The sequence below is a fragment of the Nyctibius grandis genome, chromosome 6, assembly GCF_013368605.1.
Source record: "Nyctibius grandis isolate bNycGra1 chromosome 6, bNycGra1.pri, whole genome shotgun sequence".
Classification (NCBI taxonomy): Eukaryota; Metazoa; Chordata; class Aves; order Nyctibiiformes; family Nyctibiidae; genus Nyctibius; species Nyctibius grandis.
The window spans coordinates 11,773,349-11,785,055 of record NC_090663.1 but is presented as its reverse complement, the minus strand read 5'-3'; the positions used below and the strand labels follow the sequence as shown (position 1 = coordinate 11,785,055).

Here is an 11,707-nt window from a genome sequence, read left to right as displayed (position 1 = left end):
GCTCCCCGCTACCCAGGCCCCGCTGCCCCCCTTCCCGCTACCCAGGCCCGGCTCCCTCTGCCCCCCTCCCCCGGCCCCGCTCCCCCGGCCCCACTCCCCCGGCTCCGAGCTCCGCTACCCCCGGACCCGCTAGCTCCGGTTCCGATCCCGGGGTGCCCCGGCGCCCCTACCCTCGACTGCGGCCCGACTCTTCCCGGACCCCGCTCCCCCACTGCCTGGCACCGCTATCGGGGAACGGCGGCCCCGCTCCCCCGCGGGTCCTCTCCCCTCTGCCCCGGCCGGCCGCCCAGCCCCGCTCCTGTCGCCCTTCTCTGCACCTTCGGCTCTGCTCCCCACCCCCTGCTCCTCTCCCTACAGCCAGCTGCCCCCGGCCGTGCTCCCCGCTCCCCCGGCCCCCGGTCCCCCGGCAACATGCGCGGGCGGCCGCGGGCGGCGGCAGGCGAGGCTGCGGTGCCGGCTCGGATGCCCCCTTCCTCCTGCCCTCGCCAGCTCCAGGCGACCCGCTGAGAGATGGACTTGGCAGGCGTGCTGCTGGCGTTGCTCCTCGTGCTGGTGCTGGTTGTCTCTCTGCTCTCCAACCTCCTGGTGCTGCTATGCTTCGTCTACAGTACGGAGATCCGCAAGCAGGTCGCCGGGGTTTTCCTGGTGAACTTATCCTTTTGCAACCTGCTCCTCACCGTCCTGAACATGCCTTTTACCCTGCTGGGAATTCTGAGGAACCAGCAGCCCCTCGGGGGCTGCGTCTGCAAAGCAGTGGGTTTCCTGGAAACTTTCCTGACTTCCAACACGATGTTGAGCATGGCAGCACTCAGCATCGACAAATGGATTGCCGTGGTGTTCCCCTTAAGCTACACCAGCAAGATGCGGTATAAGGACGCTGTGATACTGATGGGCTACTCGTGGCTCCACTCCCTCACTTTCCCCTTGGTATCCTTGTTTTACTCGTGGGTAGATTACAGCAGCGTGTATGCCTCTTGCACCTTGCACCTGAAGGAAGAGACGGAGCGGAGAAGGTTTACAGTGTTCACCATCGTCTTTCACTCCACCAGTTTCATGCTGTCGCTTGTGATCTTGTGTTTCACCTATTTAAAGGTGTTGAAAGTTGCCCGGTTCCACTGCAAGCGGATAGACATTATTACCATGCAGACCCTGGTTTTGCTGGTGGATATCCACCCCAGGTAATGCGTGCTGGTTCGTATTCACAGCCCCAGGGCACCTGCGGTAGGTACCCCGGGCGGAGAGCGTGTCCTGCCTCCCCAGCACCCTTCCCTGCGCTCCCGCCTGCCCCAGCCACACGGCAAATCCTTCTGTCTCTACTTTCAGACGCTGCTTATAGTGCCAGAAGGCGGTGGCTTGTGCATTTGTTGCCTGCTTTGTTTAAATGCTAGTCCCGCTCGCCGGGTGCTCCCACTCGCCCGAGCCCCTGCTTTCCTCAGCGCGATCGTCCCCAGGCTCGGCGGGGCCGGCGCTGCCCTCCCCCGGGAGCTGCCACGCTCCGGGACCGGGCTGCCCTCCCCTCCCCCGGGGGCTGCCCTCCTCCCGGGCGGGCGCAGGGGCTGCCCTGCCCTCCCGTCCCCCAGGGCAGGGGCTCTCGGGACGGGAGCGAGTCCTTCCCCGCTCCCCCGGGCTCACATCTCGCTTCTTGCCGTAACCCACCGACTGCTCTGTTCCCTTTGCAGTGTGAAGCAGCGCTGTCTCAATGAGCAGAAACGGAGGAGGCAGCGGGCTACCAAGAAAATCAGTATTTTTATAGGGTCCTTCGTGATCTGTTTTGGTCCTTACATTATCACCAGGTTAGTATCCCCTGTTGGGGCGGGGGACTCGCCGGGACCGGTATGCCCTCTGATGCGCAGGTGACCGGAGGGGACTACAGCTAATTTTGGGGTGCCAGAGCCTGACGGAGCCCCGGGGCCGGTTCTGAGGGGCAGAGCACACACACACACACACACTCGCCGACCCTGCCCGCATGCCCACCCTGCTTGCCGAAGCCTCGGCAGCTTCTGGCTCTACTTTCCTCATTGCAGCCAGGTCTGGGCGCCTCTGCCAAGAGCAAGAGGCTTTTAGGACGAGTACCAGGAATTAATTACATGCCAGTGGGAGATTAAAGCATTTTAAAAGACTCGCCACCCTTCCTTATTAGCACAACCCGAGCAATAGAGAGGAAAGGGACAGCTTTTCCTGATTAGCTCAGGTCTTCTTTTTTTTTTAAAGGCATAAGGCCAAGCTTGCTGCTGTTGGAACCTGAGGTGACATCATTTAAATTTATCCACACTGATAATTTGTCAGATAAGCTTTGTATCTGGAAACATTAATGTCTGTAAATATATTGCTAATGGTGCATCACGGCCTTGTGATGAGGTGTAAGAGTTATCTCCCACGAAAGCCAATAATAAGACTTTTAAAATGTATAGGAAACACCATGCTCCTCAACTGGCCAGGATTACTGGCATCCTCCCTGGTGGTTTGCACCTTTTTAAGTAGTCATGCATCATTCTCATTCTGTACTTTATACATTCTGTCTTTATACAACATATGGTTATTATTTTTAAATCTTGCATAAATCAGTGAGCTGGAAGTCAATGTAGCTATACCGAATTGCAGCACCTCAGGATTTAGCCTTTCATCTCTAAACTAAAATGGGCTACTTCTTTCACAAGTGATTTAAAAAAAACGTTTCCCACTTCACAGTGTGTTCAAGGCACCCTTAAAGAGAACTGACTTCTGTCGAGGAAGGTGCACTAGTCTGCAAAACCACTCCAGTGAGGGCTTCCTCAAGGTTGCTGCTAAGCTGCCAGGCTCTGCAGCCACACCAGCTTACAGAATCAGCCAGCTTTAGTGCACAGATCTTACACAGTCACATATATATGCATAAGCCATTTATAATCATTGTCATCGCCCTTTTCTTATACAGGTAGGGGGACAGATCTAGGCCAGTGCACAAAAGTGACAATTTTTTTTTAACCTTTAGGTTGACATTTATTTCTGTTCCCATTTATATGTTGAAAGGGATTCCTGACTGATTGCCTGGATAACTGCATGTTTTTTTCTGAAGTTGAAAGGATTATTACAAATATTAACATTACATCACAGAGTTAAAAGGTTAATTGATCACTATTCAGTACATTCTGAGTCATTTTCTATTCACTTTTGCCGTAATCAGGATATAATTATATTGAGCAAAGTGGATTTTGCCATCTTCTTTCCATCTCAACATTACCAAGCTCAGCAAATTCCAGCATCACCACATTTTAAAGGTCCTTTCCGACAAAAACAATTCTATGATTCTATGATTTTTCAGGGTGGAGATATTTCTCATAAACTTCTAAAATAAAAGTGACTTCTTCCTTCAGACCTTGCATTTGGCAAATGTGAGATGGTGCATTTTCTACATGTGACAAACAGGTACCTCATGTGTCACTAGAGAGAAGAGTGAGGATTGGTTTATGTAAATGTGTGTGTCAAGGTACAGCTTCTATCTCAGTCACAAGGACTGACTTGGTTTAGTGATAGCAAAACGGGAAGTATTTGGGGAGGACATCCTCAAAGGCACTTTGCCCTAAAGGCAAGACACTGTCTAGGCAGCACTAGATAAAAGGTGGTGGTGGAGGTGAGGTTGGAGGACTTGTTGCCATGCCTGTTTCTCCATTCTTCCCCCATTCTGTTTTTCGGGGGGGGGGTGGCACTGAAGCAATCTCTGTGGAGGCAACATGAAAGATATCCTCCTTGTTTTCTTGCTCTTTGGCCTGGTGACTCAGGTTGTGTTGTCATCTCAGTATTTGCTCCTCTTTTCAGAAATGTGAATGAGATTATGATCATTAGCAATATATTCATCTGTTCACTAAGAGCCGACAGATGAATTTCATCTTTCTTGTAACAGCACTGAAAACAAGAAAATGATACTAAGATGCATTCAGATGGATATTTCTAAGGCTGACTTGATTCTGTGATTCTATGATTTGGCCGGGCCCTTTATCTTATTAAAGTCTGTGTAATTTTTCTTCTATTGGCTTCAGGGCAATTATGTTTGGGCCCATAATACACCAAAGGGAACACATAGTAATACATCTGTTTTCATGACTGAAAGATACCTTACTCTTCTTATTTAGTGTCTTTATAAACTTATCGATTGTGTAAATATCAAATGTATATTTCTTGTATTAGGATGATATACAGGATGGGATAAACCTAAGCAACGTGCAGCAAGTGTAATTTTTGTACATTTATTTATTTCTCACATTTTGTGTCTTCCTGTTCTCTCTGTTTTGAATTCACCGGAATTTTTTCCAAGCAGCTTCAAACAGAAGTAATCTGGTTTTTAAATGCACTTGCCATAGGAATGATTTCACTTTTACGCATACAAATGAGAAATTTTCCTGTCAGAGTCCAAACCACTTGTTGCAATGTTCAGTCCTAGCGGTGGTAAGTCAGCTTTCCCATGCGGAGGGATCAGAACAGCTTCAAAAGTCAATGCCCTGGGAGGTCTGCACTTTGAAAAGAGACCAGAAGGTTCTTCAAGACTTGAGAAAGCTTCTGATCTTACATCTTCAGACAGTGCTGGTTTAGGGTACAGAAAACAGCTATTTTAACTCATGGTACTTTTTTTTTCTTCTGGAATGAATATAGCAAATTAGTATATTCTTGCTCCTACAAAAGGTTTTACAAAAGGTGTACAGATAATAAAAACTTCTCACCCTGTTCTTTCCACCTTCCTGGAGTTTGCCCACTGCAGATGAGCTGTATGCCAGACATTTCCTGGAACAATCTGAAGCTTTGCTCTCACTTCCATGGAAAAATAGTTTAACTTAGTTGAAGTTTCTCCTCCCATGATTAATACACCCATCTCAATTGAGGTGCTGAGGCCACCAATCATCCGTGAAGCACAGACCAGGAGACACAGGACTGGAGACAGCTGGCTGGTTATATAATGATGATAAAAGTGTTGTCTCCTTGTTTTCTTTGGCCAAACTAGCGGTCAGCCAAGTGCATGCAGAAACTTTCACACGTAAGTAGATGCAGTTGTGCTCCTAAGCATACTATGGGATTGCAGGTGCCACCCAAATCTGTCCGAGATATTGCTGTGTTATTCTTCTTACTACAATAATCTAACATGAATCCTCTTTGCATATGTGATAATTCGCAACAGTGGTGTAATGAAGGTTCACTGTTCTGTGTCTGAAGGGGTGGATTCAGTGATCTAGACCAGGTTTCTGGTGTCACTTAAGATTCTGCATAGCACCCAAAACACCTACATAGGTTGGCAGGTATGACACAAGACCTAGAGGAGACCCACAAGTTCCAGGAGCAGCAGCCCAATGCCAAAGGGGTTATGCCCAAATGTCTCAAGTGTCTCTAGACAGCTGTACCAAGCCAATTGAGTTGAGTGAGTCTGAATGCCCCAAGTCACATGTGTCTATTTCAAGCTTGCAATGGAAGTGGGGTAGTCAATTATGTCACCAAGTTTTTGACCACTTACCAGCATAACTCTCTAAATTCAGAAAGTGAGCAATAAACAGCAGCACTTTCTTATCTCCGATGCACGGGAGCATTAACATTGAAAACACTTTTTCTCTCTTTCCATAGAGGGAATAGTCCTTGTCTCCCAGTGGCCTTGCTAGGAAAGTTCCCTTTGCCTTTATTGAATGGAAGGAGTAAGCGAGTACAGGGCCCTTCTCATTCAGGGACTGTGTACTGTAAGAAAATAAGTGTTACTTTAATGTTTCATGAAGTATGAATTGAGGACTGGGCTCAGTGTGAATATAACACTCAAGTGTTTCCATCTCTCTTTAATGTTTAACAGGTTGATAGAGCTCCTTCCTTTTGTTACCATAAATTACTACTGGGGAATTATAAGCAAGTGCCTCACCTACAGTAAGGCTGCATCAGATCCATTTGTTTACTCACTTTTGCGTCAACAGTACAAAAGAGTTCTGATCAACATCGTCAATAGGATACTTAAGAGGGACCTGTATCCGTCATCAGGGTACAACAGCTCTCTCGACACTGAAAATGATTACTGCTTGCACAGAACAAACTAACAACATGAAAAGCATTCCCCTTCGAGTGAGCCAGGTGTTTGCTGCTGCTGGAAACCTGCCTTTTCCCTCTCATGCTGACAGTGGTGATGGTGTCTCCAGGGTGTGAAAGCTGCATTAATGGGATGCATTTCATTGTGGACTTTCATGAAAGGCTCTTCCCTGTTACGCAGCCAAGCACAATATAATGCAAAGCCTTGTCCCTGAGTGAATGAAGTCAGCTTGAGGGCTTTTAAGAGAGCTTTTGGAGGCTTTAGAGAAGCTTAGAGAGTTTCTCATGTTTCATGCCTGAAGACTTGGTATGTCTTGGGGCTTTCCACATCAGATGTGATATTCCAGTGTCTTCTTGGAAGGAGAGGTTCAGAGTCCTCCGTGCTGCGCAAGTAACTTGGCAGCCCAGGATCTGCTCTGTTAGATTTGAACATTACAAATAAGTCTTTTAACTGATTGATTTATTGTATTGGTGCCTCAAGTGAGTGATATGGGTCAGCACTTTGAATCTGAGATTGTTGTTATTATTATTTATTACTAGGCATCATGATTGTAACATAGCCTTTAGGAAGTGGTACATATATTTGATATGCCAGTATTCTATCAAGCATAACCAAAGTCCACATATCTGAGTTACTAATATTTAGCACTTCAGTGGTATGTGATTACAATAATTGCAGCAACAGTAATGAAGACATATATGGAATTTAGTTAATAGTACTGTAGTTCCGTCACTGAGCTAGTAGTCCTATTCAAACAAGCTTTTATTCAGAACAAAAAAACCAGCTAGACAGTAGAATTGACAGATACCACTGTGTTTAAGATGTAGTACTTCAGAAGCTATCTGTTTTCGAAGAACAGGCTAAAATATATTAATTCTTTTTAAGGGATATATAATGTGTAAAATATTTCATGCATTGGCTATATTTGGTGGATTGTAATAACATTGTACAATCTTTTCTTTTATAATGATCAATTAATCTGGTGATTTTAACTGACACCTAGAGATGTCTGAGAGACATCATAACAGACCTGTTGCCAAATGACCAGAAACACAAAGCTGCTTTATTATTACATGTATTTTTCTCTTTTATTTATTTTTAAATCTAAACAGGCTTTGGAAAAATGTGGGAATTATTTTTGAACAATATTCATTTGGTTATATAAGACATGAATCAAAATATTCTATGGCATTCAATAAGCTACTATTTTCTAATCGAGTATGTAAGGGGAACATTAAATCAATTCTAAAGTATATTTTAAGAAAAGAAAAAGAAAGAAGACAGTAAAGAACACTTATTTTTTATGTAACAATGGACTTGACCCTATTAAGCGTTGAGGAGGCTATTCCTGGTCAAACTAAGCATATGAGTATGTGATTAGGCACAAACTTCCTTTGAAGTTAACAGCTCTGTTCCCATGTTGAAAATTAAGTACATGCTTAACTGTTTTATTGAGCAGTCAGCACATCAAGAGGATTTTTCCCACCATCCACGATGAGGAAGGACAGCACCTTATTCCAGTCCCATTGAAGTCAAGGAAAGTTGATGCTGCGTAACAAATACAATGTTCTCGTATCTCCGGCTTTTAATCTCTGAGGCCTTTCTGATGCGTTTTTTTTTTGCCATGCAAGTACCTTAGGCCTCTGTTTTGCATCTATAGTTCTGCCTGTGTTTAAATTGAATGTACTATAATGGTTTCGTCTTCTTAGTAAAGTATTTGTACTCTCTCCGATTTTGTGTAAATACAGTATTTCAGAAAAAAAAAGTTGTCTATGGAATCTTTCCAGTTTTACTATCTCCCTTTCTGCCTCCACACGCCTCCTCCCTCTGCTGTTCCACTACAAAAACCTGATGCTTTAGTCTTTCATTTCAGCTGCAACATAAGGACCAGATATCTCTGTGGGGGGGTTCAGTTATTTTTTAGTCAGTTTTGTGCCAAAACGTTTTGATAGACTACAGAATTTGTCTGTGAATAAACATCAGTTTAATGATACCTACAATTGTTAGTGTACCTTTGGTTTCCTAAACAAAATGGTGCTCACTTTAAGAAAGGAATGTGTTACATAAAGTTAAGTGTATTAAACTGTCACCTCCAAGACATAGATGAAACAAAGCTCTACTTTCATTTTTTCTATCTTAGTATCAAGAAAATATTAGAAGAGAAAAAAACTTTAAAGGTATTACAGTAATAAATTTCTAAAGTTTAATTAAACTATACGCTGCATCTTAAAGGTGTAAAACAGGACATAGGTAAACTGCTACATCTGCTATTAAGTTAATTAACGAAGCTTATTCATGCCAGCTGAGGGAGTTGTCATGCACACACTTTACAACACCACTCAACCTCACAAAGCATTGAACATTTCTGGAGGTGCTTAGGTGTAGATGGAGAAAAAATAAAAAGAAAACATTTTGAGCCTGTGCTGGGTGTTTCAGAATGTCTTTTAGATTTAATTTCCATAGAGAATTAGGAAGCTAAGGTCTAGAGTATGCTCCAAATGTAAAGACACCAGAAACTAAGGAAGGGCAAGGATAGCTGTAGTCCTGTCAGTCTTGATTTGCAATGAAGTTTAAGTGCCTTGTTTGGCATTACCAGAAGGCATCTTCCTCTGCTCAGTATGCACAGAGAGTTCTGCAGGTAAATTTTTCTTTCTCCCTTCTTCTCACCACCTCCTCTTCACTCCCCACCAGAGAAGGGCTTGCTCTACTCTTCTAACCAAGTAGGAAATGTTCAGTGAGAGGTTTCCTGATGCAGGCAAAACTCCTGTTAGCTTGGTGCTTCGTTCACCATACTCTGGGTTATTCAGGGAGGTAGGGGGAAACCACACTTTGCCTCCATTTTTTGGCATGCTGCAAAAAGGATCAAAGGATTTAGTGCTATGCTGGAGGTGAGAACATATATCTCACATGATGGGAGCATTCACCAGAGGTGGCAAGGTTGTGGATTCCTTCTTAGTGACATTTTAGATAAAACAAACATTGGATACACAGTCCTGACAGTAGGGTTTAGTTTGGATCAGATGATTTCCAACAAAGCTGAAGTGTGATATCCAAAATGGCATCTTGCCATTGACATACTCTTGCCAATCTGAAGGTAGTGCTCCAGGAAACTTCATCTGCCTTTCCTGCCCAGTAGCCTGGAGTGGCTTTTGCTAGGAGACAAGAGACTGGCAAATAACTGGCAGGTGTCTTGTGGAGTTGGAAACGCCACGGGGGTCATCAGGAACTGCCTCATACCATGACTTCCCTAGCAGAAGGAGCAGTCACCCACCTGTGGCTGCTTAGGGAAAATGATGATGAGTTGTTAAAAAAGAGTGTGAGAGAAGCATCATTTTCTAGCAGCAGTGCCCAAAAAGCTCCTGGGATGTGATTTTTCGGCTCCTGGTCACAATCTGAATCAGCAAAAAAAGTCCTCTCCTCTTTTCTAAACTTGTATTTTGGCTGCAGAGACTGGGGTTGAGAACTGCACCTTCCCTGGGTGACACCCTCATCCTGATGGCAGTCAGTGTATAAACTCTGCAGTACAACAAGCCTTTAATGAGTCCATGCAACTGAAGAGACATTCAACAACTTTTTTTCTTTTAACACACCTCCACCAAAGCATGTCCAAGCCTGACAATTTGGACATTTTCTGGTGAGATCCAGGCTTGAGTTTTGAATCTGCCTTTTTAGAGAAAGGAAGCAAGGCTGCATGCCTGTCCTGGTTTCAACAAGGATGGACCTAGGTGAGTGCTCTGATGTTTATTTATCACAAAGAGAGTTGCCTTTTCCAAAGGAAACAGAAACTTTTTTTTTTTTTTGCCTAGTATGTATATTGCAAATAAACTCTGAGACTGACAGCCAGATGGAGTTTCTGAGGCAATAAAGGTGAAGAAGTACTTAGAGTACAGATTCCCAAAAGGTTTAGGTACGAGCTGGATCCTAGTCTGCTAAGTCCTGACAAGATAGATGTGCTTCAGTCCAAGTGCAAAACTAAAACTAGTTTTCTTGGGTTGTATGATACTGAAAACGTACGTGTCTCTGAGCTTAGATGGCAAGCTGAGCAATGAGGACCTTGGGTTCTGTGAATTTTCACTCCACAAATTCCTTAGCCTCACTGAAGAGCAGGCATATTATTCATCTCAGTAAGTCGGCACCTAATAAACATTTGCAAATAATCTGTGCAGCTCAGTGATTTCTGAATACATATTTACCTTGTCTTCACATGAGTAATGGTGGTACTGAACTTAAATTTCAGAGCTAATTGCAATATTAGGCTTGTTACGTGGTTAAGCATGTGGGAACCAAAGTTCTTTAATGCAAGTGCTCTTATACAACCAGAGAATGATTGTGCTTTTTACAACTATGGGTTAAACTTTGAGCTCTTTGAGAAATTTAGCAGCCTTGAGCCTTGTTGGGTAAAACGACCTGTGACAAGATGTTCAAACTCATCTAGGAAAAGTGCTTAAAAAAAAAACCCCACCCAAACTAAAGAGAACTATCCTGTGTGAGTGGGAAGGTTTGACTATATCACCTGGAGAGTATATTTTCTGTTGTATTTAAAGCTTTTTCCCCCCAAATAATTATGTAATCTGGTGCATGCAGAATGAACAAGCAACCGTGTGTCTGTCTCAAAAGCACACAGCATATTTCAGGATTGTGAAGTGAAAATGGCTGGTTCAGTCTGGTTCAGGAGGACACCTGGTTTGTGGGAGGTGTTAATTACACAAGTAAATTAGAGGTTCTGCTTTTTATTTTTGGAAAGCAGGTCCAATTAATATTTAATAGCTCAGCTGGAGACACAGCAGAGATGACCTTAAGAAAGGTTGTAAATATATGAATATCTTTCAGTGACAGAAGCTTGGGAGAGCAAAATGTCACCTGGCACAGTATATGCAACCCGCTCCTTGTCTGAGCTGGAGCTGCTTTTCCCTGTGGCTTATGGATGTGACAGAGGCCAAATGTCTGGTCCCATTTCTGCAATATCCCTGGCTATTCTCCCTTTACCAGCAGGTTTTCCTTTCCAGGACAGGAGGGTGCATGATGCAAACTAGGTGCTTCTGCTCTTTTCTGTAAGTGAGCAATGCATGAACCATGAGTTGCTCCCAGCCAGGCTTCTCATACATTCTCTATGCAAATGAAACATATTGTAAAGCATGTATGCTAAATGTCATAGGTTCCATATGGTTAAATGTGTTTTTGAGTGTTGAGAACTACAAATTATTCCAGTCCACTCACACCACTTCTTTAACCAGGTACCTTCAGAAATGTTATAAATCATAATTGAAGCATCTTCATTTCTGAGTCCAATCCACTATCACACATTGCCTGTGCAACGTACTGAGCAGCCCACTGTGGGCAGTAAAGACTCTCCAACCAAAACCCAAAAACATCTCTTTTGGGGCATAACCTAAGTTATTTGTTGTGCATGTTTCATCCATTACACTGCATCCTGCTGTTTGCACATGGCATATATGGGTTTGTACCCAGCAAATTTGGAGCAAACTATCCAGCATGTGTTTAAGTTTCCAAGTTTCCTTTCCTAAACCAAATGGATTAAAATCTTGCAATGCTTTCCAAGACCCCTTCTTCTCATGCCTAACCCTAGAGTAGCTTTACTTAATCTACTTGCTTGGTTTGACTTCCCCCCCTCCCAGCTGAAGGCTTAGCACTCTGATTGTATTTCAGTGGAGCCTGACCTTA

General features: G+C 44.1%; 1 protein-coding gene across 1 annotated transcript; it reads left to right on the top strand.

The window, feature by feature from the left end:
* Positions 1 to 510: 510 nt before the first annotated feature.
* Positions 511 to 6,035, top strand: GPR78 (G protein-coupled receptor 78). The gene is made up of 3 exons (XM_068404135.1): positions 511 to 1,178; positions 1,680 to 1,793; positions 5,798 to 6,035. The coding sequence occupies exons 1-3, from the start codon at positions 511 to 513 to the stop codon at positions 6,033 to 6,035; spliced, it is 1,020 nt and encodes a 339-aa protein (XP_068260236.1).
* Positions 6,036 to 11,707: the final 5,672 nt, after the last annotated feature.

What these genes read in the sequence shown, in the direction of transcription:
- GPR78 (XM_068404135.1), top strand. Translation starts at nt 511, where the DNA reads ATGGACTTGGCAGGCGTGCTGCTGGCGTTGCTCCTCGTGCTGGTGCTG. An exon ending in CTGGTGGATATCCACCCCAG is followed by an intron (nt 1,179 to 1,679) that starts GTAATGCGTGCT and finishes TTCCCTTTGCAG; the next exon opens with TGTGAAGCAGCGCTGTCTCA. An exon ending in GGTCCTTACATTATCACCAG is followed by an intron (nt 1,794 to 5,797) that starts GTTAGTATCCCC and finishes AATGTTTAACAG; the next exon opens with GTTGATAGAGCTCCTTCCTT.